The sequence below is a fragment of the Bolinopsis microptera genome, chromosome 2, assembly GCF_026151205.1.
Source record: "Bolinopsis microptera isolate Bmic1 chromosome 2, MBARI_Bmic_1.0, whole genome shotgun sequence".
In the NCBI taxonomy this organism is placed as follows: Eukaryota; Metazoa; Ctenophora; class Tentaculata; order Lobata; family Bolinopsidae; genus Bolinopsis; species Bolinopsis microptera.
In genome coordinates this window covers 13,509,556-13,534,435 of record NC_087073.1, presented here as the reverse complement: position 1 = coordinate 13,534,435, position 24,880 = coordinate 13,509,556, and the positions used below count along the sequence as shown (strand labels likewise).

General features: G+C 38.6%; 2 protein-coding genes across 2 annotated transcripts in view; one reads left to right on the top strand and one right to left on the bottom strand.

The window, feature by feature from the left end:
- Positions 1–166: 166 nt before the first annotated feature.
- Positions 167–24,671, bottom strand: LOC134826217 (disintegrin and metalloproteinase domain-containing protein 17-like). Its single transcript, XM_063838512.1, has 9 exons — positions 23,506–24,671; positions 23,241–23,401; positions 22,129–22,281; positions 21,857–21,981; positions 21,257–21,392; positions 18,015–18,143; positions 17,570–17,685; positions 16,424–16,535; positions 167–466 (listed from the first exon to the last, which is right to left on the bottom strand). Exons 1-9 carry the CDS (start codon positions 24,668–24,670, stop codon positions 368–370), a joined length of 2,196 nt encoding a protein of 731 aa, XP_063694582.1. The 5' UTR covers position 24,671; the 3' UTR covers positions 167–367.
- LOC134826218 (platelet-activating factor acetylhydrolase IB subunit beta-like) overlaps positions 757–24,880 on the top strand; it is a 77,665-nt gene continuing 53,541 nt past the window's right edge. Inside the window, exon 1 of the mRNA XM_063838513.1 lies at positions 757–776. The gene's annotated coding sequence lies outside the window, so the exon portion shown is untranslated. The remainder of the gene's footprint in view (positions 777–24,880) is intronic.

Below are 24,880 nucleotides of genomic sequence, written 5' to 3'. Positions count from 1 at the left end.
TCCACGGACTGGGTCTGGCTTCTATATTCAAAATAACATAGTTCTGACATTTTTCATCGGGGTAACTATGATTTAACTATTCACTTTACTAATAGTTTGAATTTAACCTTGTTGTTTTATTCAGCAGCGAACTTTAAAGGGAAAAGACAAAATAAAACAAAATATTTGTATCAGTCAAAAACTCACAAAAATTGGTAGGTATTTTAGAAACTACCATGTCGCTACAATGAACATCATAAAATAAACATTATTCAAAACAGGTCAACTGTCAATATCATTTGTAAGCCGATAAATTGTAATAACAAGGGCTTGGGAATCAAAATAAATGGAGTCACTAAATTGCTGCTCTCCCACGAGTCATGACCACCTAAAGCGAAGTTCCCGCTAACGCACTACTCAGTTTTGGGTAAACATTGTTTGCACTGTCCGCCATTTTAGTGGATCCAAGCAGCACTCCCCTCGTGTTCTGAAATAACAACTAATATTAACACAATATTAGTTTATCAAGTACTCACAATCTAAATAGTTCAAGGGGGCTATATTTATGAGTCGCATTTGAACTTGATTTCTCTTGGAGAATTTCTCTTGGAGAATTTCTCTTTAGACTCTTAACTTGCGAACAAATTGAAGCAGCAAACTTTAGGCTAGAAACTTTATTGAATTGAAATAATCATTCCACGTAACAACGTCTTCTTCAGTTCTCAAATTATTTGTTATATAATAGTGTTGAAAGTATTAAAATACTTTCAACACTATTATATAACAAATAATTTGAGAACTGAAGAAGACGTTGTTACGTGGAATGATTATTTCAATTCAATAAAGTTTCTAGCCTAAAGTTTGCTGCTTCAATTTGTTCGCAAGTTAAGAGTCTAAAGAGAAATTCTCCAAGAGAAATCACAATCTAAATGTTTGCTAATCAGTTGAAAGTTTAGTGGAATATTGAAGACCGGATCTTGGACATTGAACAGCGATATATTACTCCGTATGTTTCAGAGATGCAGGTACGGAGATAATCAATTATTTTTTCTAATTTTATTACGAAGTACACGGTTTTAAAACGTCCATCTGAGATTTTAAGCGACATTGTGTATTATAAAGGAGTACCGCATTATTCAATTGTTCAATGGCTTCATTGTGTGGTTTTTACCATCTGTTTGTTCCAATAAGAGAAAGTCAGGCATATCACAACATTACATTATGCCGCTGATTGCTCTAGCTAGACAATAGAAATCTGTTATTAAACATACGAAGAATGTTTCCAGTGCATTCTCTTTCCCAGATTAGCTGGAAACCAATGTACTGTGTAACTAGCTAATCGTTCCAGTTTACAACAAGCTAGTATAGCTGGGGTAGACTTGAGCTATTTGAAACTACATCTCTTGTAACTTAATAACTAGTAGCCAGTTGTTTTGTTACGTCAGCACTCAGTTGTCTTTATATCTCTTTAGTTTCGTGTGGATCTGTTATCCCTCTACACTCTGGTTTTAATACAGCTACTATTGTAACTAGCATTTCTGTGTAATAGCAACAGTCGGTGAAGGAGTCCTAAGTTAGGTATTCATGCCACCAGGTGACGTGTGTTAGAAAGAACTAACTACATAGTTTACTAAATAGTTAACTGTCTACACACTCATTAACTTCTCTGGAATTCACTGTGCCTCATTAACATTTCATTATGTGGCACACGCCAACTTGCTACTTCTTTTTGACGGATAATGTATATTGTAAAGCAGCACCCGACTTATAATCGGCCTATTATCATGTGCACTCACTCCCCACTGTGCACTTAGGTACTCCCCACTGTGCACTCACTCCCAACTGTGCAGTCACTCCCAACTGTGCACTCACTCCCAACTGTGCACTCACTCCCCACTGTGCACTGACTCCCCACTGTGCACTGACTCCCAACTGTGCACTGACTCCCAACTGTGCACTCACTCCCAACTGTGCACTCACTCCCAACTGTGCACTCACTCCCCACTGTGCACTGACTCCCCACTGTGCACTGACTCCCCACTGTGCACTGACTCCCAACTGTGCACTGACTCCCAACTGTGCACTGACTCCCAACTGTGTACTCACTCCCCACTGTGCACTCACTCCCCGCTGTGCACTCACTCCCCACTGTGCACTCACTCCCCGCTGTGTCCATAATTTCACCCAGGAATGTAAACCTGCCGCCCTTTTTAGGCAGCATTCCGATACAAACACCGTGACAGTAAATCATTGATTACATTACACCGTCCAGTGATCAATACAATTATAGGATCAAATAGCCTTCTATTTTGCACGATATCATCATGTTTCAGGAGGATTTAAGGTTTCATTTCCCGCACTCACAACATCCCAAACACTCACACTCGCATTCCTGGGCTGGCCAGCTGTTCAGTAATCTCGTGTCCTTGTGTCTCTACTCTCACCTTTGTTCCGGTTATAATTTTACTTGTCAGCAATATTCGATGCACTCTCTCGTCAGACGTGAGACATTACATATATAGAATGTACACAGCCATGTTATTATTATTACTCGTGTGAGAAAGAGAGTAGTCAGCGAGTTTACTTCCGTTCTGTATGTAGACACGCACCAAGTTAGCTAGAGTATATTAGCTAGTGTGTTGCAAAGTGTTATACTTACCACGTTTAATCCTGCGATTCGTTTAGTAACCGTTCCCAACGTTATTTACATTGGATTAAGTTGTGATCGACATAATTGTGTTTCGAAAAGCATATTTTAGCTCCTATAACTTTAAAATATTTTGTTTCTGAAGTTGATCAGGTATATCGTAGCTTTTATCGTATTTTTTTCCCTGCTCTTGCCGAAGGCAAAAAGATCGTAGGGAATAAGTATGATATCAGCTGATAAACTCGTGGCTGATTATCTAACAGTTGATTGACACTTAATGGTAAAAAGCGAAAACATATAGTTGAGAAAAGATGTTACTTTACATTTACATTCAAGAAGCAACTAAGATCAAGATTGTGGTATGCTTTAGCTCCTATAAACTTAAAATGTGTTCTGATGTTGATAGTAGATCGAGTTTATCGATATTTTAAAGATGTGGTTTGTTTGTTAGGATACTAGATGCTAATAGTGTTACACATAAATTGGATACATGTCGATCATTATGAATGTCAGTGTATTATTGATACGCATCGTGACCACGAACAATTGGTTTTAAATTTTATGACATGATCTTCTACCATAACCACATTACAGATCACGGGTACCAGCACAGATGCGAAATATTGTTTAATTCTGGCAAGACTTATATGATTAGATTGACCGGCAAAACAACCACTCGATAACATTAGAAAATATGACATAGGATTGTTGCACTAGGGATTTGATGTGCGTGGTGTTCACTCGTGGCGATGGTTGATGTGGTTTTGTTGTGGCGATTATCTCGTTATCTCAAATTGGGTGTGGTACAATGTCGATCTTGTTTGCAGCATGTCTAGTGTGTTGATATTGAATGTAGACAATTGAGTCAGAATTGTCTATTAGAAGATTTCGTACTTGATTGTTTCCAATCACTTTTATTACATTTTATCGTTTAATAGTCCAATAGTATTATTAAATTTACCTAGGTTAACATTACGCATTTGCTTTTTGATTAATTTGAAGAAGACAATTTGTCACTTTTGGTTTTAAACTTTGATTCTACATTATTATCCAAAGGCAATGATGGAGCTCGAAGATGTAAAAACGAAAGAATGCCCAGATCACTACAACAACCAACACTCCAACTAGATCCTGAACAATCCTCACTACGATTACAGTTGACTAGTTCCAATATCATCAGTTCCTGAACAACCAGTCTCTATTAGTACTCAACATATCACCACTCCAGTAACCAGGCTCCAACACCCCTCTCTGATGAGGAAGTTAAAGTTCGTGGTATTAGGAGACCCTGGAGTAGGCCGCACCACACTTATAGAGTCCTACGTTATGGGAATGAGCACCGCAGCACCAGCCAGCGCGCGCCCACGCTCCTTCATGCAGTGCGACACCTCCAACTACCACATTAATGTAGTGGTAGAAGGGTGTCCCTACAGCCTGCAGTTCTACGATCCTGAATCAGACATCGAGCAGGAGGAGTTATCTCTTCTCTTACAAAGTGAGCGCCCTGAAGCAGTGATCCTAATGTACGATATCAGTAATATTGAGAGTTACAGCTCAGTAGAGGACAGGTACAGGCAGGTGAGACACGCCCTGCCCACTGTAAAGTGCGTTATGGTCGCTAATAAACTGGACCTTCGTATCAGGAACCCTCAGCAGTTACCTCTGGTAACCGTGGAGGAAGGCAACAAACTCTCCGAGAAACTCCGGATGAGGTATTTTATAGAAACATCCGGGATTAACCTCAGGAATGTGGACGATTTGATAGATCAGACAGTAAGGTTGTCAAGTCCAGCACTGAGTGAGATTAATTTGAGGTTCAGTAGGAGGAAACGGAGGGACTGTGTTGTCATGTAACCATGGTAACAAGTAACTCAGTAATTAGTGACTAATTACTAGTAACCAGAGTCTCGTGTACTCACTGGAGATGGTGTTGAGAATGACAGGGGAATGGAGTTTGTGGGGACAAATTTTGAGAAAAATAAGCAATTATAATATTATATTTGACCACCTGATTCAGCAATCATTCCCAATTCACTGAATAACACTATTCCCTGTAAAATGATTGGAAGTAGTTATAGATAACCATGGCCCCCTCCCCTCCTCCCTTCCCCCCCCCCCCCACACAGCCCTTCGTTAGGTCCCTACTCCCTCCTCAACCTTTCTAGTTTCTACTCGGTGCTGCAGAGTGGTTATCTGGTGGCTATCTGGTTATGTTCAATTTGTGGTGAATATCAGTCTAACAAGAGGACTCAAAGATTAGCTATTATAGATTTGTATTTGACCTGTTTAGTAGTTTAGTATCACTGATACGATGCATCGAATGAATTTTTACACATACTATGGTTATTTAACAACTTTATACTTTTATTATAATCATGATTAAATACATTGTGAGCCTTAAATTTTATCACAAAAAATTACTCAATCTCTTTGATGTGTAAGTGAACAATTACTCGTATTCCACTAATTTGAAAATAAATACATAATATAATAATATGTGTTATGTATAAAAAAACAATCAACATATGCATAATATAACAATATAATTTGTTCGTCATATGATTTAAGCAACATGCGAGGTCCTTAAGGGGGCCGGGGGGGGTCTTCATCAAAATTCTCTCGAAATTGACTTTGTAGTTGTTTCTGATGGAGGGGAGTGATATCTACCAGCTGTTTTTGGTCCCATGGAAAAATATTGTTCCTAGCCGAAAATATTGCCGGTCAAAGGGCAGCGCTCATGTGTAATTGTATTGCGCGAGCGATTTTCAATCGCGCGCCCTGAAAATCGAGTCTAAAAATCTATCTTCTCCTACATTTTTTGAGCAATCACCCTGAAACTTTCAGGATATGTTCTAAGGACCATTTAGAAGAGATTGTCGGGCCAGAATTTTGAGATAGGCCTTAGAAAAATTTTTATTCGATTTTGAAAATCTTGGACCTCGTATTTTGACGATTTTTTCAGGTCCAAGATTTTCAAAATCGAATAAAAAATTTTCTAAGGCCTATCTCAAAATTCTGGCCCGACAATCTCTTCTAAATGGTCCTTAGAACATATCTTGAAAGTTTCAGGGTGATTGCTCAAAAAATGTAGGAGAAGATAGATTTTTAGACTCGATTTTCAGGGCGCGCGATTGAAAATCGCTCGCGCAATACAATTACACATAAGCGCTGACCTTTGACCGGCAATATTTTCGGCTAGGAACAATATTTTTCCATGGGACCAAAAACAGCTGATAGATATCACTCCCCTCCATCAGAAACAACTACAAAGTCAATTTCGAGAGAATTTTGATGAAGACCCCCCCCGGCCCCCTTAAAGATCTCGAGGTCTATTAGCAGATTACCGGTATATTAGCAGGTGCTCGTACCATGTTCTTGTGAAATCAAACAAATTATTAGCTTTTCGTTCAACAATGAATACTTATAGAGGTTCAAAAATGGCCACATATTAACTTTTCTGGACGTTCGGACATTCCTTCTCGAAAAACGTTTTTGCTGTATGGCCGTTACCTGTCCAGCAGCCCAAACCCTAGATCTGTTTTAGTACCATGAAATCGTCGGCATATCAATATTCACGAACTTCGTAAGAAAGGACGATGATTTGGTACTTACGATATCATGGCTATTGTTTTCTAGATATAGAGGTACGAGATATTGCACAAACACACAATACAAGTATCCATACTCTGGATACTGGTTACACTCAATACTTACAACTTATACCCCACATTTACAAGGAACCCTACATGATATGGCGCTCAAACTACCATATTAATTAAAAAGGTAGCCTAGTGGAGCCTATAATAGCACAGGGACATCTCATTATAAGTTACTTTTTCGGCCAGGTAATAGCAGATCATGCAAATATTTAAGCGTAGCTACGGAGCCCCACTCAATGTTACAGCTTCGGGAGAATATGTGAAATCAGAAAAGGTTCCCTGGGTCTTGTGAATAATTATTAGGTCTTTAGCTAGGGTCTTAGTAGTGATACAAAAGATAACTAAGCTCTTTTATCCACCCTCTGACTAATTAATGATAATTATCTAAATGCTAATGAGGCAAGAAAACTGGAGCTGTTCTAAAGTGTGAGCTATTGTTATTTTAAAATATGTCGCTGAGTATTCAAATTTCCGTTACGGAAGCCAGATGAGGGTCTAAGCGTGATATTCTTCGAATTCTTATTGGCTACCTGGAGGCATAATCAGAAATACGGTGTTGTGATTGGCTACCCATAAAACCACGCAGTAAGGGTCTTGTGATGATCGGATAGCACAGTGCCTGACCTCATTTCTCAGCAGCTCCGTTCAGTTGAGCCACTCAATATTTCGATTGTTGTAAAGTGCAGCATGTCCAGGAACAAAACCTGGTTCTAGTGTTTCGAGGAGAGAGACGAGATTGTCTCTTCATTGGAGATGCAGTAAAACCCCGATTTACTGCGCGGGAGAGAGAGAGAGAGAGAGGGAGAGAGAGAGGGAGAGGGAGAGGGAGAGGGAGAAGGAGAGGGAGAGGGAGAGGGAGAGGGAGAGGGAGAGGGAGAGGGAGAGGGAGAGGGAGAGGGAGAGGGAGAGGGAGAGGGAGAGGGAGAGGGAGAGGGAGAGGGAGAGGGAGAGGGAGAGGGAGAGGGAGAGGGAGAGGGAGAGGGAGAGGGAGAGGGAGAGGGAGAGGGAGAGGGAGAGGGAGAGGGAGAGGGAGAGGGAGAGGGAGAGGGAGAGGGAGAGGGAGAGGGAGAGGGAGAGGGAGAGGGAGAGGGAGAGGGAGAGGGAGAGGGAGAGGGAGAGGGAGAGGGAGAGGGAGAGGGAGAGGGAGAGGGAGAGGGAGAGGGAGAGGGAGAGGGAGAGGGAGAGGGAGAGGGAGAGGGAGAGGGAGAGGGAGAGGGAGAGGGAGAGGGAGAGGGAGAGGGAGAGGGAGAGGGAGAGGGAGAGGGAGAGGGTTGCACTACTAAACTCAAAGTATTCAGAATTCATAGTACGAATTACAGTCACGTAAAGTTCAAAAATACATTTTTTATAAAATAATGTAGACTGAAGTATCTGTTAAATAATGTTTCTTACCCTTAAAATTGTTAGCAAGTATGTTGCATCTCATCTCCTTTGTTTTGCTCCTGATTCACTTTCCAGTGTACACAGTCACTACAGTGGGAGAGGAAAGAGCATTGAGTTTCGGCCAGACTGCAGCAGACTTCATAGAGTGGACCCCGGACATGACCCCCTTCACAACACGATTCAGTATTTGTGCCTGGGTTAAAAGTAGGTACCATGCAAGAGAGGCCATGGTGTTGTATTATTTCAAACCTGGTCATAAAATAATACTAGGAGATAACGGGCACTTTAACTTCGTGGTAGGTACTAATCTCGACCTGCAGTACAAGTTTACAGTACCTAATGGAGCCTGGTTCCATGTGTGCTGGAGCTGGGGCAGCTACACTACCACAGTGTATCTTAATGGAAATGTTATTGGGAGTACAGGTACTCTTCACAGAGAAGTGGGGACTGGAGGGAGGCTGTGTCTGGGGAACAGTGCACATTCTAAAGGTTCAAATTACATATTCGGAGGAGTCCTCTACAAGCTGAACATGTTCAACAAAGTACTGAATATCTCTGAGATCCAGGAAATGTCATCTGACATATGTTCAACTGAGGAGGTGAGGCTCAACACTGACAGAAAACTAAGATGGGAGACAATACTTTCACAGGAGACGTCTGGGAATGTGACAAACATACCCATGTGCTCAGAATGTGAGGTCCTCGCAGTACAGAATGCAGCTCCCATTGAGAATGTGAAGGTAAACACAGAGGCTACTGTCACGTGCTCAGAAGGTTACAGTCTGGACGGTCCAGGAGTGGTCACCTGTCAGTCAGATAAATCCTGGTCTGCAGCGCCTCAGTGTGAGCCTTGCCCAGCAGGGACCTACCGATCAGATAACATGACCACCTGTGAAGAGTGTGCTGGAAATACCATCAGTTCAGTGGCAGCTGGTTCCTGCTCATCTTGTGAAACTGGAAAAGAAGCGAATGCAGATAAGACTGACTGCTCACCGTGCTCAGCGGGAACCTACAGGTCAGCTGGCCAGACAGTTTGTGAGCCGTGCGAGGGTCACACTATAAGCTTTGAGGCAGCTAGTCAATGTGAGCAGTGCGGTGAGAGACAAGAAGCAAGAGAAGGGAAAACCAAGTGTGTGGGGCTCTGTGATAAGGAAGAAGCAGACGAGAAGTTTGAAGTTTCTCCTGCTCTGAATGATATAACAGAGGAGACCACAGTTGTCAAAGTAACGTGTGTGAGACCTAAACGCTATGTTCTGATGGGCGAAACAAGCATCACGTGTCAGCATAATGGTACCTGGTCCCAACTACCACAGTGTAGAAAATGCGGTAAAAATCTTTTAACAATAAGAATATTTGTCGATTCATCATCAAAAAGTACTAATTATTGTTATCATATTCTACATAAGTTCAATCTAGCCCTAACTGACTATTTAATTGAAAAAAGCAAACTACTTAAGTAGGGTTTAAGGGTTTGCTTTTCTCTCTTTTCTCAGCGCATATTTGTAAATTTGTGTTAGCGACTTGTGATCAGCCCATGAAGATGTAAAAGAACTGTGGGTATTCTGAGATGGATATCGAATCTTAAGGTAACTACTTTCTGTTCCTTTTGAGAGATATTTGTATTTAGTAAATTTCAATAAGATGTGTAGAAATTAGCTGTGTATGGTTCTTAAAAACTTATTTTATTCTTCGAAACTTTAAACTTTAGCAAATGAGATTAATTTACAAGTTCAAAGAGTCAGTTGTAATAAGCATTAAACAGATTAACTTAAATAACAGTAGTACAGTCAAATACGTCTTTTTGTCGGACAAAATTCGCAACAAAGCGATTTTAACGGGATATGTTCGGGACAGGTCCCAGGAATCATTCCAGAGAGTTCCCAAAAAAAAGACTTCAGGAAAATCCACAATTACCACTTTTCTACCACCTCTTTACCACTTTGGTTTTCCGCAAATAAGTCACGTTCTGAATATCCTAGAAGATTCTAGTTTAAAGCAGTGTGTTAAGAAAACAAAGAAGAACAACTTTTTCTTTAACAACTTTTTCAAAAATTAATTATTTAATTAATTAATTAAATAATTAAAAAATTTTCAAATATTTCAAAAATATATTTTGATAAAAATGTTCACAATTACATTCCACGTATAATGAACTAATTTTTATAAAACTTTTGAAAATTTTCACTTTCAATATTTTGGACTTGCAAAATTTTCTAAATTTGTAAAGAATAACCACTATTTACCACTTTTTATCACATTGAATCTCCGCTCATAAAACGACTTCTGAATGTCGTAGAAGGTTCTAGATTGAACCAATGTGTTCAAAACATAAAAGAGAACAACTTTTTATCTGACAACCTTTGGATTAAATAATTAATTAATTAGTTAATCGATTATTAAACAAATATTCAAAAATTGTAATAATTATTTTCGATCAAAATATTTTAAAATTACATAACACGAATAATTGACAACTTTCCATTAAACTAATCGGAAAATCGAAGCAGCACTTTATATAACCATATATATACTAGATAAGAGTCTTACTTATGAGTCCTCAGCTGGCACATTGGTGCAATTGTGCTGACATTTGAGGCAGGTTGATCCACAATGTATTCCTGCTTTTCTGCATGAACAAGCATTGCCACAACCTGACTTTAAACAGTTGCAACTGATGTTTTGAATGAGCTTTTTCGGAGCTGTACTCATAAGAGTGGTCACTGGTACATGCGCCCCATTGTTCATCTTCCATCCCCAGCTTATCGGATCTATAAGGTCATTCTCATCTCACGCCTGCAGCTGATGGTAAACACGATAAGAATGTTCAGCTGCCCCCTGTATAAGTAATGTTTCAAATCGGTATTATAGCAGCAACGTGGTCGATAAATAACACTTAGAAATCAAAATATCCTCCAAGTTTAGGGGGAGTGGGGGTGCCATGAGTCAATACACATGTACACGAGTCTTGTAATCAACATGTACTGGTGTTTGCGAACATGCTGTAAACTGCACTATAACATATTGCAATAGGCCATTACATTCGGAATATGATCTGAAAAGATGGCGCGAAACGGATTGAAAATGACGAAGTTATCAAGCAATTTGTTTATCTCGTTAGCGAAACTGATTGGGTTATCAATGATTACCCAATCGCTAATCACGTGACAGGGTGTTAGGATACCGTAATTGGGCCTTCTGCACGATTTCTGTGCCACTCATTCACTGGATCAGACACCACCAGTCGGATCCACGGAGTTGGTAAGGTTCGGCTATTCAGAACGATTCCGATAGTGGGAATCAAGTGCACTAAGCTACGGAGAAAGTCACTTGAAATTTTTGGGCGAGCGAATTAGTAAGAGCCTAACGTATGTGTACTATACCACCTCCCCCACACAATAACATACCCTGTCTGTAATCCGATTTGAGGATTTATCATTTGGTGCGATCTCTACGTTACAGAATGGACATTTGTTTAAACCGTGTTTGTGGACTAAAGATGGTTCTGACTCAGTTACAACGGACTCATCTTCATTGGCCGATATGAATCGTTGGAACTGGTCTATGGTCACTGTTTGCAATAACACACAATAGACGTCACTCTGAGCGTAATCGGTCAGGCCGTTGTACTTCCGTTTAATTTCGTTCAGTCACCAGGGGTTGTTGATCCAACCTGTGTTACGATGGTTTGTTTATTTATACAGAGTATGAGAGGCCTCAGGATAATGAATAGGACTGTAACCATCCGTTTCAAACTTGCTGGGCATAGTTTAAAAGTTAGTGCACTTACTTAAAAGATAAATAGTTAAAATAGTACCTGGGGACAGCAACCCTTTCCAGACTTTATTCCATACAAATTTACTTTGTCGATCATTCGCCCTCTTAATTAAAGCTATTCACCGGAATTAACTCCTCATTTGCCTGGTAAATTAAAACATAGTATTGGTTAAGAATGCCTCTAGTTGCGCTCTCGTGTCTCGGTTGACATCGAACTTAAAAGTAAAACGGTAAAAACATATTACTGTTATTGTATATTAGTTGACAGCTACTTACATAGAATCTGCACGCGTACAGTATCAGGCACACGATGTGTTCTTCTGTTTTCAAAATGTCAACTATTTGGAGTGATTTCAGTCCTCGATTTTTTACGAAGAGAAGTCAACATAAAGTAAAAGCTGAAGCTTACACTTCCAAACGATAAACTGACAATCAGAGATAAGATCTCTAGTTAGCGATTGAAAAATTGCTAAGTCTTGTTTAAATAACCAGTTTAACAATCTAGTTAAGCCATTTAATCTGTTTATTCCATTTATTAATTAATCTGGATCTCTTTTTATCTGTTATCTAATCTATGTGACGATGTATGTTCTGTTATTCAAGTAAATTCATTTTACGTTTCACGTCACGGCAAATATTTTTGAAAAAAATTATATTTTGAAATTTTTAAAAATGTAATTATTATTTTATTAATTAATCAATTAATTATCTAATCCAAAGGTTGTCAGATAAAAAGTTGTTCTCTTTTATGTTTTGAACACATTGGTTCAATCTAGAACCTTCTACGACATTCAGAAGTCGTTTTATTAGCGGAGATTCAATGTGGTAAAAAGTGGTAAATAGTGGTTATTCTTTACAAATTTCGAAAATTTTACAAGTCCAAAATATTGAAAGTGAAAATTTTCAAAAGTTTTATAAAAATTAGTTCATTATACGTGGAATGTAATTGTGAACATTTTTATCAAAATATATTTTTGAAATATTTGAAAATTTTTTAATTATTTAATTAATTAATTAAATAATTAATTTTTGAAAAAGTTGTTAAAGAAAAAGTTGTTCTTCTTTGTTTTCTTAACACACTGCTTTAAACTAGAATCTTCTAGGATATTCAGAACGTGACTTATTTGCGGAAAACCAAAGTGGTAAAAAGGTGGTAGAAAAGTGGTAATTGTGGATTTTCCTGAAGTCTTTTTTTTTGGGAACTCTCTGGAATGATTCCTGGGACCTGTCCCGAACATATCCCGTTAAAATCGCTTTGTTGCGAATTTTGTCCGACAAAGGCTTAAATTAGGACGGATTTGACTGTACTACAGGGACTTATTCCAGGAATAAAGAAGATAAAGCAGGAAAGTGAGAGAGGAATCGAGCACTAACAAGGAAATGAGAACGTCAGGACCCTGGTGAAGTGAAGGAAGTTTAGCATTGATTAAACTCAGGACTCTTATTAGCTCCCATCACATGAGCGGACATATAAAGATAATATTTTTATTGGCTATAATATTACCACACGATCGAGGCTCGATAAACACACAAGGGTTAAACACACAGTGATATTTCTAATATTTTGCGTTGTAATTTATTTTGATGTTCGTTTCTAATTAAAGATTTAATTTTTGGACTGTTTGGGGTTTTCTAATAATACTGTCCGGGTATTTATAATTTATAACGTACTTTCAATTGATAAATTTTTCATTGCCCCGATGCTTACATCCTGCTATTTTGAATTATCTCAACCCAAACTGAAATCACCTGGACGCTACAATTTTGGCAAACACTTTCATAACTAAATTTACTTAAATACAACAAAGAATTCACGCATTTGTGAGTGATTTTGAACAAAGAATATGAGTAAATTAATACATATTAGATTGAAATTATATGTGCCAAAGTTCATGAATTTCTCTGGAAAAATATTAACCGAAAATTAAATCATTACAGATTATCAAGGTCGCAGTGTCATATAATATGTGAATCAAAACTTAATGTACACAACGTATTTTTTATGCCCCCTTTGGTTGTCGATGTTTCTCAAGACTTCACATTTCCCGTTTCTCCTCTTTCTCTTGGATGACAAACCCGCACACTCTTCTCCAAACGTAACACATTCTGCCTTTGCTTCTTCCAGGGACAAGTCTGACTTCAAGATGTTGTTTTTATTCGTCACTATTCTCTTCCCTTCAAACTTCTGCCACGTGATATTCTCGTCTTCATCGTCTTCCTCTCCGTTTTCCTCTTCATCTTCCTCATTCTCTTCGTCGTCTTCAGAGCAAAATTTGCATGTTTTTCTGCACACACTGGGCATGAGCCGTTTCCAAGTTGGACAGTCGCTATTACAGACTCCACTGTAGCCTCTGCAGGATTGCTGATTCCAGTGGTCAGTGCAATCAGGGGTGGGGTTCTCCTCCAAACACTGTCGTGTCGCTCCAAAATAGTAAGCGTTCCTCTTGGAAACAGCAAAATCTCCACCGTTGGCAAGTTGGCAGTTTCTAGGTACTCTGTCAAAGTGTGTGGTGTGTACACCCACACATTCCTCATCAGCAAAACACAGGTCCCGGCAATCGTTCATCGAGGTGAAGGGGACAGAATGGTAGATGTCCTTGTAATCGTATCCTCCGTGCTGCTGCCAGCAAAGAACATTATCACTCTTCAGCATATTTCTTTGTAGGGGTACTTCAGGTTGAACCACGCAAATTCCGCAAGTTTTAGCACAATTCTTCTCGATCCAGCGAGAGAAAGTCTTATCTCCGCACTTATCGGGACATTTGTCACAAGTTCCAGAACGGTCTTGACATCTCTCCAGCAATCCTATAGCTTCCGGTCCAGTAGCCACGGGTTCGTCAGAGTTGGCTCTAGCAGGGCACGTGTCTACTTCGTGAGCCAGTGCACTAGATAGGACCATCATGAAGAGAATGGACTTCATCTTAAGGTTCATAAAGTGGAGCTAAAATGGAATAACTGTTACAAAAGTTGGGGATTCAGAGAGATCTGCAACTATCTAACGGCTGACAGACAGCTTCACCCATTTATAGCTTTCCTTGACAATGTAAACTGGGAAGACATGAATTTAAAGCTCAGTGACCGACCTTGTAATCTTTTAAACAATAACTTAATCCTTTTCGTAAATAGAGCTTTAATGAAAACAATGATAATGACTTCACTCAGTCGAACTTTTATCTTTTAAACTTTCTAACAATAACTTCACCTTCCTCTTCGCCCACATTGTTATCTAGTGATAATACAAATTACTCTTAAGCAATTGTTTTATTAAATAATAATTGTTTTATTAATTGTCATGTGACATGCCATCATGCCATATGACATGCCATGTGACATGCCATGTGACCTGGGTTAAGTGGTTTTCTTCTCACTGGACGGCCCCTGTCCCCACAATATCTTCTATTCTTCTATCGCTTTTTAAAATAATTAATTAATTAAGGCTGGGGTGACCCCTATTTGGTAGGGAGTTGGTTGTTGGAGATTAGGATCCATTTATTTTACTAATTCACCCGCCAGCGTACTATCACGTGACTTGGATCTTTACGGCTTTGCAGCCTAATGGAACGGTCTTACCCGGCTCGGGACAATAATTATGTGTTAAATTTTCGGGCTAAAGTATATAATATATATTTATTACGTGACCTAGTTAGAACGTGACCTAGCGTGGTCATGCATGGGGCGACATGAGGAAAAAACTCATTTTATCTCATTAATCAGCCCAAATTAAAGATTTAATTCCATTTATTTTACGTCATAACACAACGATAACGCATCATTAGTGACTAACAGGAACCCGTCTAACCCTAAAGTGGTATCAAGAGACAACAATATTTATTTATTAAGTGATTTTGACACCACTTGGGGCCTGGGGTCCAAATTTCGGGACCTAAAATTCTTATTCCTTGGCAAATTTTTAATTTCTTCATACTGATCAAAAGGCCATAAAAGCATTTTACCCAGTCAAAAAAGTTTGAATGGTATTATATCTCTCACGGTTTTCGCGGGAAGTCGCGTTAAAGTTGATGACGTGATGTCAGTAAAATGGTAGTTCAGATATACACTATACAGATTACAGGGTGGCCAAGAAGTAACTACCCACACGCAACCCTTTAATAACTCACGTAATTCGTATAAGAATTGCTCAAAAATTTCAGAGAATATAGATATGGGTCAAACTTAGATTTCCTTAAAATTTCGTCAAATTTAATTAATTACAGTGGGTGTGGCACGCCACTCTCTCTTTTTCGCTATTGTCACCATAAAGTGAGAACGCTTTCAGCTAAGAAGTGCTTTCCCAAAATTTCAAGTTGGTAGTTCACAATTTAACCGAGTTATGACCCTTTTAATATCTTGCGGATACGTGATCTCGGTACTTAATCAGTGATTTCGTTACTCTTATCTGTAATATCACCTTAATATAAAATATTATAGCATGAATAAACTTGCTGTTGACTCTCGTGTATTACTTAATAGTAATAATAATAAGTTATTACTTACCTAATAATTAAAGTACATAATATAATGAGCAGGTAACCTACTTCCGTGACCTAATATTTTGGAGACGACGAACGTTTCATATAACGATTATTGCTTTGTTATATTTTATACCATTCAAAATGATAATAAAATGTACAAGTGACCATGTAAGAAAGTGTAATGAGGTATGTATTGCGTGGGTAGCTCAAGTGTAACCGGTACACGCTACACTGCTTGTAGAACACGCGGTTCACTGAGCTTACTGTACAGTTTAAAAACATTGGTTCATATTAATACAAATATGGGAAATGTTTAAGCAATTTAATTTAAATAATTTCAACCGTATCAGCTTTTTCTGATAACTAGCAATACATGTTAATAAGCGACAAGTAACTGAGTAACTAATCGGTTACTGAGTAACCGGGTTACTTAGCGACAAGGTCACTGAGTAACTGAGTAACTAACCGGTTACTTAGCGACAAGGTCACTGAGTAACTGAATAACTAACCGGTTTATTTTGTTCCTCAGAATCGTCCCCTCCCAGAATCTCATCAAGGTATCCTAAGTCGTACTTATCATCCAACCAATTCACAAAGATCGATATAGGAATCCAGAATATACTGCAAGGTATCGTTTGTTTTCATAAAGCCTATCATAGAAAACAATGTATAATATAATAATATAACATTTATAATAGTTCCTTAATATAGAGTTTATAATTCCTAGACTAAAATTTTACAGTTTGATATAATTTCCGTCCAGTAACTTGAATGTGGATTGTGGATGTCACATGACAGAATCGAGCTATTGAAAGTCAGATGCCTGGAGTATGCTTTAAAAAATGGAAGAACACTAAAATGTACTGTAAATTTCGTTAGAATTTGGTCAGTAAAATTAACAGTTTTTAACTAACTGACTAAGGAAGGTAATCCCGTTCCTGATATGAGTGGGAGGTGTTTTGAAATTGTTCCCTCCAGTGAAATAAGACCCACCTAGTGAACAGTATGATGTTGAAGAAGACCTACCTAGTGAACAGTATGTAGTTGAATAAGACCCACCTAGTGAACAGTATGATGGTGAATACGACCCACCTAGTGAACAGTATGATGGTGAATAAGACCCACCTAGTGAACAGTATGATGGTGAATTATGACCCACCTAGTGAACAGTATGATGGTGAATAAGACCCACCTAGTGAACAGTATGATGGTGAGAATAAGACCCACCTAGTGAACAGTATGATGGTGAATAAGACCCACCTAGTGAACAGTATGATGGTGAATAAGACCCACCTAGTGAACAGTATGATGTGAATAAGACCCACCTAGTGAACAGTATGATGGTGAATACGACCCACCTAGTGAACAGTATGATGGTGAATAAGACCCACCTAGTGAACAGTATGATGGTGAATAAGACCCACCTAGTGAACAGTATGATGGTGAATAAGACCCACCTAGTGAACAGTATGATGGTGAATAAGACCCACCTAGTGAACAGTATGATGGTGAATAAGACCCACCTAGTGAACAGTATGATGGTGAATAAGACCCACCTAGTGAACAGTATGATGTTGAATAAGACCTACCTAGTGAACAGTATGATGGTGAATAAGACCTATCTAGTGAACAGTATGATGTTGAATAAGACCCACCTAGTGAACAGTATGATGGTAAAGACGATGTTATTTGTAAACCACTTGACCACCATATTCACGCTTATCTCATCTATTATCTCCCAAAACTTCTCCTGAATATCTTGAGCACTCACCTGCAAAAAGGTATAATTTATAATGTATAACAGTGGTACGTGGAGTGTACACATGGGGTTAATAAATGACCTAATTGTGATATTTGTTCCTGGCTAGCTTTAATTTCAAGACTTTTGACGTTGACCGAAAACAATCGAGGGTATGGAGAAATAAATTCGATTCACTTTATTAATCAAAACTACATAGGTAACTAACAAAATTTATGACGCATTGCGTAACATGCAAAGAAGGCTAACAGGGTCCAAAGAAATGTTGTGTTTAAAACAACCATTCAGTGAACGTTTTCAAACACAAACACAATCGGCTGGATACAAAACCTCAGTCTTACCTCACAAACTCCCTTTACACAGATGCCGTTGCCACAAATCTTGCCATCAGACAGCAGGCTAGACTTGCTGGAGGAATTGTAGTAGACTTCACAGCTGCTGTCGTCCGTATCTTTGCAGCATAACTTGCACTGTCGTGGGAGGATACAGGTGAGAATACAGTGTCATGTAGCAACGTGTTTTTAGAAACGATTGTAATAAAACCTGCACAATTCCCTCCAGGTTGGAGATAATGTAGCCCGTTGTGAAATCTTCAAATCTTGGTCAATGATCCACGAGATATTCCTCCCTCTTATTCCTCCAATCTTACAATCAGTAGTTCTTAATTATTTAAGTCTAGTTTTACGATTGTACTTATTTTTAGTAAATGTCCTCGGTTATATCCCTGAATATCGACTGTCTTTTAAAAACGATTTTTTTTGTGTTTCGTTTTCATAGAAGATTAAATAAATTATAACAAATGAGATGCAACTTAATGACAACAATTTTATTATCACAATCTTTTACAAAATCAGTAAAAAAATATTGACGTAGTGGACTGTTGCTTATATTTTCACACATTATCCGAAATTATTTTACAAATTTAATTACAAAATCTATTTAAATGCTCCAAAAGATCAATAAAAGCTGTTTTCAGTAAATATAATAGCCATGATTGGAATCCGTAATTACGCAAATTTGTCCGTTCCATTAAATGGGCCACATCCCCAAACTTGAACCTCCACAACGTTCATATCCGTATATCTTGGTTGATGTAGTGTCACAGTTGAGCCGTACACGTCACCAGAAACTTCGAAATCGTAAAAGAACGAGACACCAACAGCAGTCCCGATATAGGTGTCGTCGACTAGGATACGTGTTCCTTGAAAACGAACCTTCTCGTTTGGGTTGCGGGCATTCCATACCTGTATCTTTACCACTCTAAATAGTCCTCCAAGAGTTATCCAAATCTTCTCGTTTGTGGAAGCGCTTGCTTTAGCCGAATACACTCTCACATAATTGAGATATTCACTGAAACCAACTAACCCGTCCGTTATAACACCAGTCTCATACTCGCCGTGTCGGTTTGATTCATGCGTCATTTTGTAGAGTGAGATGAGTCTTATCTCGGACATCCAAGCTTGTTGGCGAACCTTCATTGTTTCCATCAAGTTGGTGCTGGTTTCGATTTGTCTTATCAAGAAAGCGGTCTTATCTTCTAACTTTTGCTCCAACGAAACTGCTTTTGTGTTAGAGTCGGTGACTTTTTTACCGATTAACCCGAGCGCGGTTTCGACCTGAACAAGCTGAGCTGGAATTACGGTCAAGTTTTCAGAGGAAGTTTGCACTTCGGATAGTTTAAGTAGAACCTTTTCATCCAAATCAACTACTTCCTTATCTAAAGTTGCGATGACAGACTCAATTTGGTCCAGTCGATCACGGATCATGCCCTGGAAAATAGTAATGTTTTTCAACATTTCGCCAGTCTTAGGATTTTCCGTACCAGCTTCATTCAAGCGTTCAGCAATTACGTTCAGTACCGTTGAACTGGCAGCAGTATCCTCCTTGATAGAATCGACCTTTTTCTCTATATCAGAACAATCCTCTGAAGAACTCTCTCTGTCAATAAATGCAAATACTCGTACCAGCACGTCAAAAGCTTGCTTTACTATATCACTTCCCTCCTCTATCATATTCTGTGCCTTCTTCTGCATCTCCTCTGCTTCGTCCCTAACTACTTGAGCTTCGTTTCTTAAATTCTTCGCTTCAATCTTTGTCGCCAGTGCTTCTGATCGAATCGACTGTGCTTCAAATCGTATCGACTGTGCTTCAGATCTCATCGACTGTGCTTCCGACCTTTCTATAGCTGCTTCTGACCTTTGGGCTTTTGCTTCAATTTGCATATCATAGGACAAACTCAAGAGTTTCCTAAGATCACTATCCGGAGGCAAATTACCAAGGTTAACATCGGTGTTACTGTCAGCTTCTGAGTAGTGAAATAACACAAAGAGACCCAACAAAGCTCCAACTGACATGACGATTGACGAAAATATGCAGTATACGAGTTTTTATGAAAATATAAAATGATAACATGGAATGATAATTACATATTTTATCTAACAATGACGCGTGAGGACTTACAAATTGAAGCTCGAATTATACTGAAGTAAAATTTAAACCTGTGTACGCGGTTTTATATCCGTCCTGATTCGAGCATTTCTTTAAGTCCAAATAACTAACATTTTGATATGGTCGTAAATTATTGTAAAAACAGTGAAACTTACAGCCCAATTACTACGGAAGTACGGAACCCCCCACGGATTCTGTACCCTTATTTTAAGCTGTTTAGATTTAAGTTCTTGATATTTCGAGCATTCCAAGTGATTAGTTTTGAATGGTCTTGACTGGCATTTTGATTGAGCCATTTGGCCCATCTCCAATTTTCATGATAAAGTGATAATTAACAAAGCATTAGAATGATCCAATTAGCCTGCAGGAATTTGAATCAGACTTTCACGTGCGCTTATTTTAGAATCTTTAAAGTAATAATATCGTGTGAATCGCCGTTAAAAATTCAGTTCTGCCTATGTTTTTGTCCCCCCTCTATCTCGAAAGTAAAGAAAAGCTAAAGACACCTCTGACCGCGCCTAAAACTCTCAACTCCTACTACCATTTAACCCCTACAGTCTACACGCGCACCTGAAACTTCGATTTTCGGCTTTGAGGCCCAGCCCGCCCATTAAAGCATTATATTCAGTTAAATATATATTCAAGAATGAAATACAATCTTGGATCAGATTATTCTTTTACAAGCAATCAAGGTGGGCTCATTGGTTAGTTTCGTTGATACGTTACAAGTGGGTGTAAGTGTTAAACCCTTACGCTGTAAGAGGTGAATTAAAGTAAAATAGACGGTTTTCTTACTTTTCTATTGTTTGATAAAACTACCAATCTGTGACAGGTCGTGTTACGATTTCATTGGTAAATACTTACTATTAATTATGGTACATACAGTGTGCAGCTAAGGGACATTCTAATCCTATGGTGTATTCATGGTAACCATGGTAAATTCTTTGACAAATACCAATCTTACAAAGTTTCACGGTGCAATTTAAGTAAAACCTAAAATAAATGGCTCGAAACTATAACTGTACACACAAACAGTAAACACTGTGTTTGCATAGCATCTGGTGCCCGACAGAACTTGTTGCAACACCTTTTACCATGTCCTAAAATAAAACTATAACTGTAAAATAAAACTAACCATATCATCCTCCTGAGTACACGAACAGGACACTTTCCCTCTGTACTCACAGAACTGTAAACACTGTCCACTTTTGCATGAACCACTGTCAAAACAATCCGTTCCATCCGGAACATGTGAACCTGCCGCACATTTCCTGGGAAACAGGATATTAGAACAGTCAATGTCGAGAACTAAACAGGACTTAAGAACAGTCGAGAACTAAATCAATAATTACATTCCAGAACAATGTAATTTTATCATCGACCACTTCGAATATACAGTCTCCTAAAGTGGTAAGCTCTACTGCTGGAAAATTAGGAGTTTGTTATGAGACAAGATTAGTATCTATTAGTGAAGAATACTTTAAAGCGAATGAGTGTGTAAAACATGAGAAACCACGTGACTACATTTTATATTGTCATAGCTATATTGTCATAGCTATAAGCGACTAAATGTTGCATCTCGTTTATTATAGCTTTCTGCTTTCTTGTGTTTTGCACCGGCTGCAGCTTCTCGAGATTATAATGCTAATAAGGTACTAACGAATTGCTATAACTGAAGCAGATACCATAGTTCGTTGGATATAGTGTTTAGTTTTATTCGAGGCTGGATCCTTACCCCTGACTGTTACAAGAGTAATCAGACACACAATGCTTGCTATCAACTTCCTTCCAATCAGTTGACAAACAGACTGAACCAACTGATTTCAACTTGCAGCCAGCACAGCACTCGCTATTAGAGTCCTGTCCAATCAAATGTTACTTAAACGCTAATAATCAGGCCCCTTCTCAATGGTTACTAACGTGACTTATCTAGAACTTTAACTCGAAACAATATTTATCTTTTATTCCCGTATCATGAGCTGAAACTAGAACGACTCCAAAACAAACCTCACATGTTGAACCGGTGGTTAGTTTGCAGCCGAAGCAGCAAGCCGAGGAGTTAGCACCAGAGTCACACTCCTCCGCCTCTTCCACCACTCCGTTACCACATAATTGTGTGGTTACTTCCTCGAAACACAGACTTGACTTCGCTGCCAGCACCTGTAATTGGGGTGTTTACTTGGGTGCTCAGAGCTATTTTAAAATATACAGGGTGGTCCAAAAGTCAGTACCCATACGTTGGCCTTTATAGCTCAGTCACTGATTGCCCGATTGAGGTAATTCTTTTTGGCAGCCAAATTTTATTGAATTGTGTTTGGCTATTCAAATTACGCTCATACTGAAAAAATGAGAGTTTTATCCTCTTAGATGACAGAGATACGAAGCATTTAAACGATTTTATTCATTATGTGTGATTATGTGATTGGCTTATTTGATGACGTGATTAGCTGACCCCGTTAAATTTCAAAGGCAGCACAATTTATGTGTCGTGTCACATAATCACCCAATCAATTTTGCTAACGAGATACACAAACATGCTTTAAATAACTTCGCCATTCCAAATCCGTTTTGCCTCATTTTTTCTAGATCAGATGCAACAATTAATTATCTACAGTAATCTGAAAACATTGGGCGTCTAGTATGTTCGGAAAGAAAAATATAGGTGATTTAATATTATATGGGCGTGGTCTGAAATAATCGAACTTTCGAATTTTTTCGACGGAATCCTCGAATGAGTAGTTATAGCATGTCATCTGCAAAGTTACAGGTCTCAGATAAGAAAAGATGAAAGAGATTTTTGAAGAGGAGTTTTTCTGCCGTCCCCTTGAGCAAATTTCACTGTTTTGACTAAAATTTTCTTGAATGACCATCTTACAAGGTCACTGAGGATGGCACACCGCACAAGACACGATTGAGGTACTCAAAGTTCTATTCCTAAAGAAAGCTTTGATAAACGGAAAATCATCACAATATAAAACTATGAAATACGGCGGTGGTAGAAGACCCAACGTATGTAACGTTACTTTTGGCCCCCCTCCCCTTTATTATACATGAACGGTTAGACACGATTAACCTGAATTTAAAAAATATCATGATACAAAATGCAGCAAAACACTCACATCGTTGATAGCTTTCTTGCTGCAGTTAGAGAAGAGGTAATTGTTGGATTGAGCACCGTCCACTGCAGCTGGATACATCATGTACCTGTTGTTGTTTGGTGCGCACTCTTCTGAGCTGTCTGAATCATGGGAACTACCCCAGTTGTGTCCAAATTCGTGACCTGTCAATCGACTGTATCAATCGAAAAGGTGGTAAAACGAACATTTGAGAAATGCATTATCCAACATATACAAAAGTCTCAGCAAATTATGAAAAGTAACTTACCAGTCACAAATACAACTTCTGATGTTAGAAGAGTTCTACCATAGTTCACCGTAGTAGTAAGACCAACGTTAGTATACTTCCTCTGTCCAGTTCCGTCTGTGTAAGATTTTGTACAAACCCCCCCTACACTTGATGTGGAGCTGGATGCAATAAAGGCAAGGCCCAAAACTCCAGAATCAAAATCATGGTTAGAGAACAGATGAGCAAGACAATAGTCTCCCCAATTCCCGTAAGCAAAGTTTGTCAGGAGATCTGATACTCCAGGAGTGTCATTTTCAGCATAATACTTGTAGGAGTCTGAATCTGCAGAAGCTGTCAGTGGTGAGGTGACAACCTCGACATATTTAATCTGAAAACCATAACCTTTATAAGCGTCACTACCATCAGGATCAAGGGACTGAGCTTGATACAGGGCATCCACCTGTTGAACAAGACTAACCATGTAGCTCATTGCATTACTCTCATCCTTTTCACATATGTTAGAGTAGAATAGGTAATCAGCTACTAGTGCAAGTGAGCAGCGATTTTTAGATGATGTTGACCTGCGTTTTCGTGAGTACTCAAATCCTTTATCATGACTCCCACTGTCTTTGGGAAACATGGACTGAAATTCGTTGGCATAATGTTCATTCTTGTGCTGATGAGACTCGTGACCACAATAATGTCCATCATCTATACTTGTTATATTGAACTTAATGTCAGACTGCTTGTATGCAATCATATGAAAATCATGAGGTTTTGAAATGTGGCGGACAGATGGTTCAATATAATATTTTTCACCTCCTGATGTTTGAATGGATCCAGTGACTATGTCATTTCTAATGTGAATTATAACACGACTCTGAGGTTCGTTTATCAGTGTTCCTTCCATAAATTCAAAGATATCCAAAGCACTTGTTTTTAATTCCATATTTTTGCGTTGTTTAACCACCAGATCAGGATGAAATAGATCGAAATGAGGTTGGAGCGAGCAATGAAATTCCTTTCCATCGATATCTATCTTAAAGTAGAATTGAGCTGCGGATGTGACAGTCGACTTGGATACTTTTTCAAGATAGATATGCTCCTTTTTTAAAGCCTTAAAGTCACGAAGATAATTCTCAAGATTTCCATTGACTGCAACACACAAATAAACATAAAGTAATCCAGTAAACAGTAGCTTCATGAGTCCTGTAAAATACAAATTTCGGGTTATACAAAATTTGTAACAGGAATGAATGTCTTTTCTCAAAAACAATTGTCTTATCTCCATGGACAACTACTGTTCAATCAATTATATTATAACAAGAGGAATACAATAGCTTGGGACCACTACATCCTCATCATCTTCAATGGAATCATGGCTCATGTTCATGAAAACTGCCAGTTGCGATTT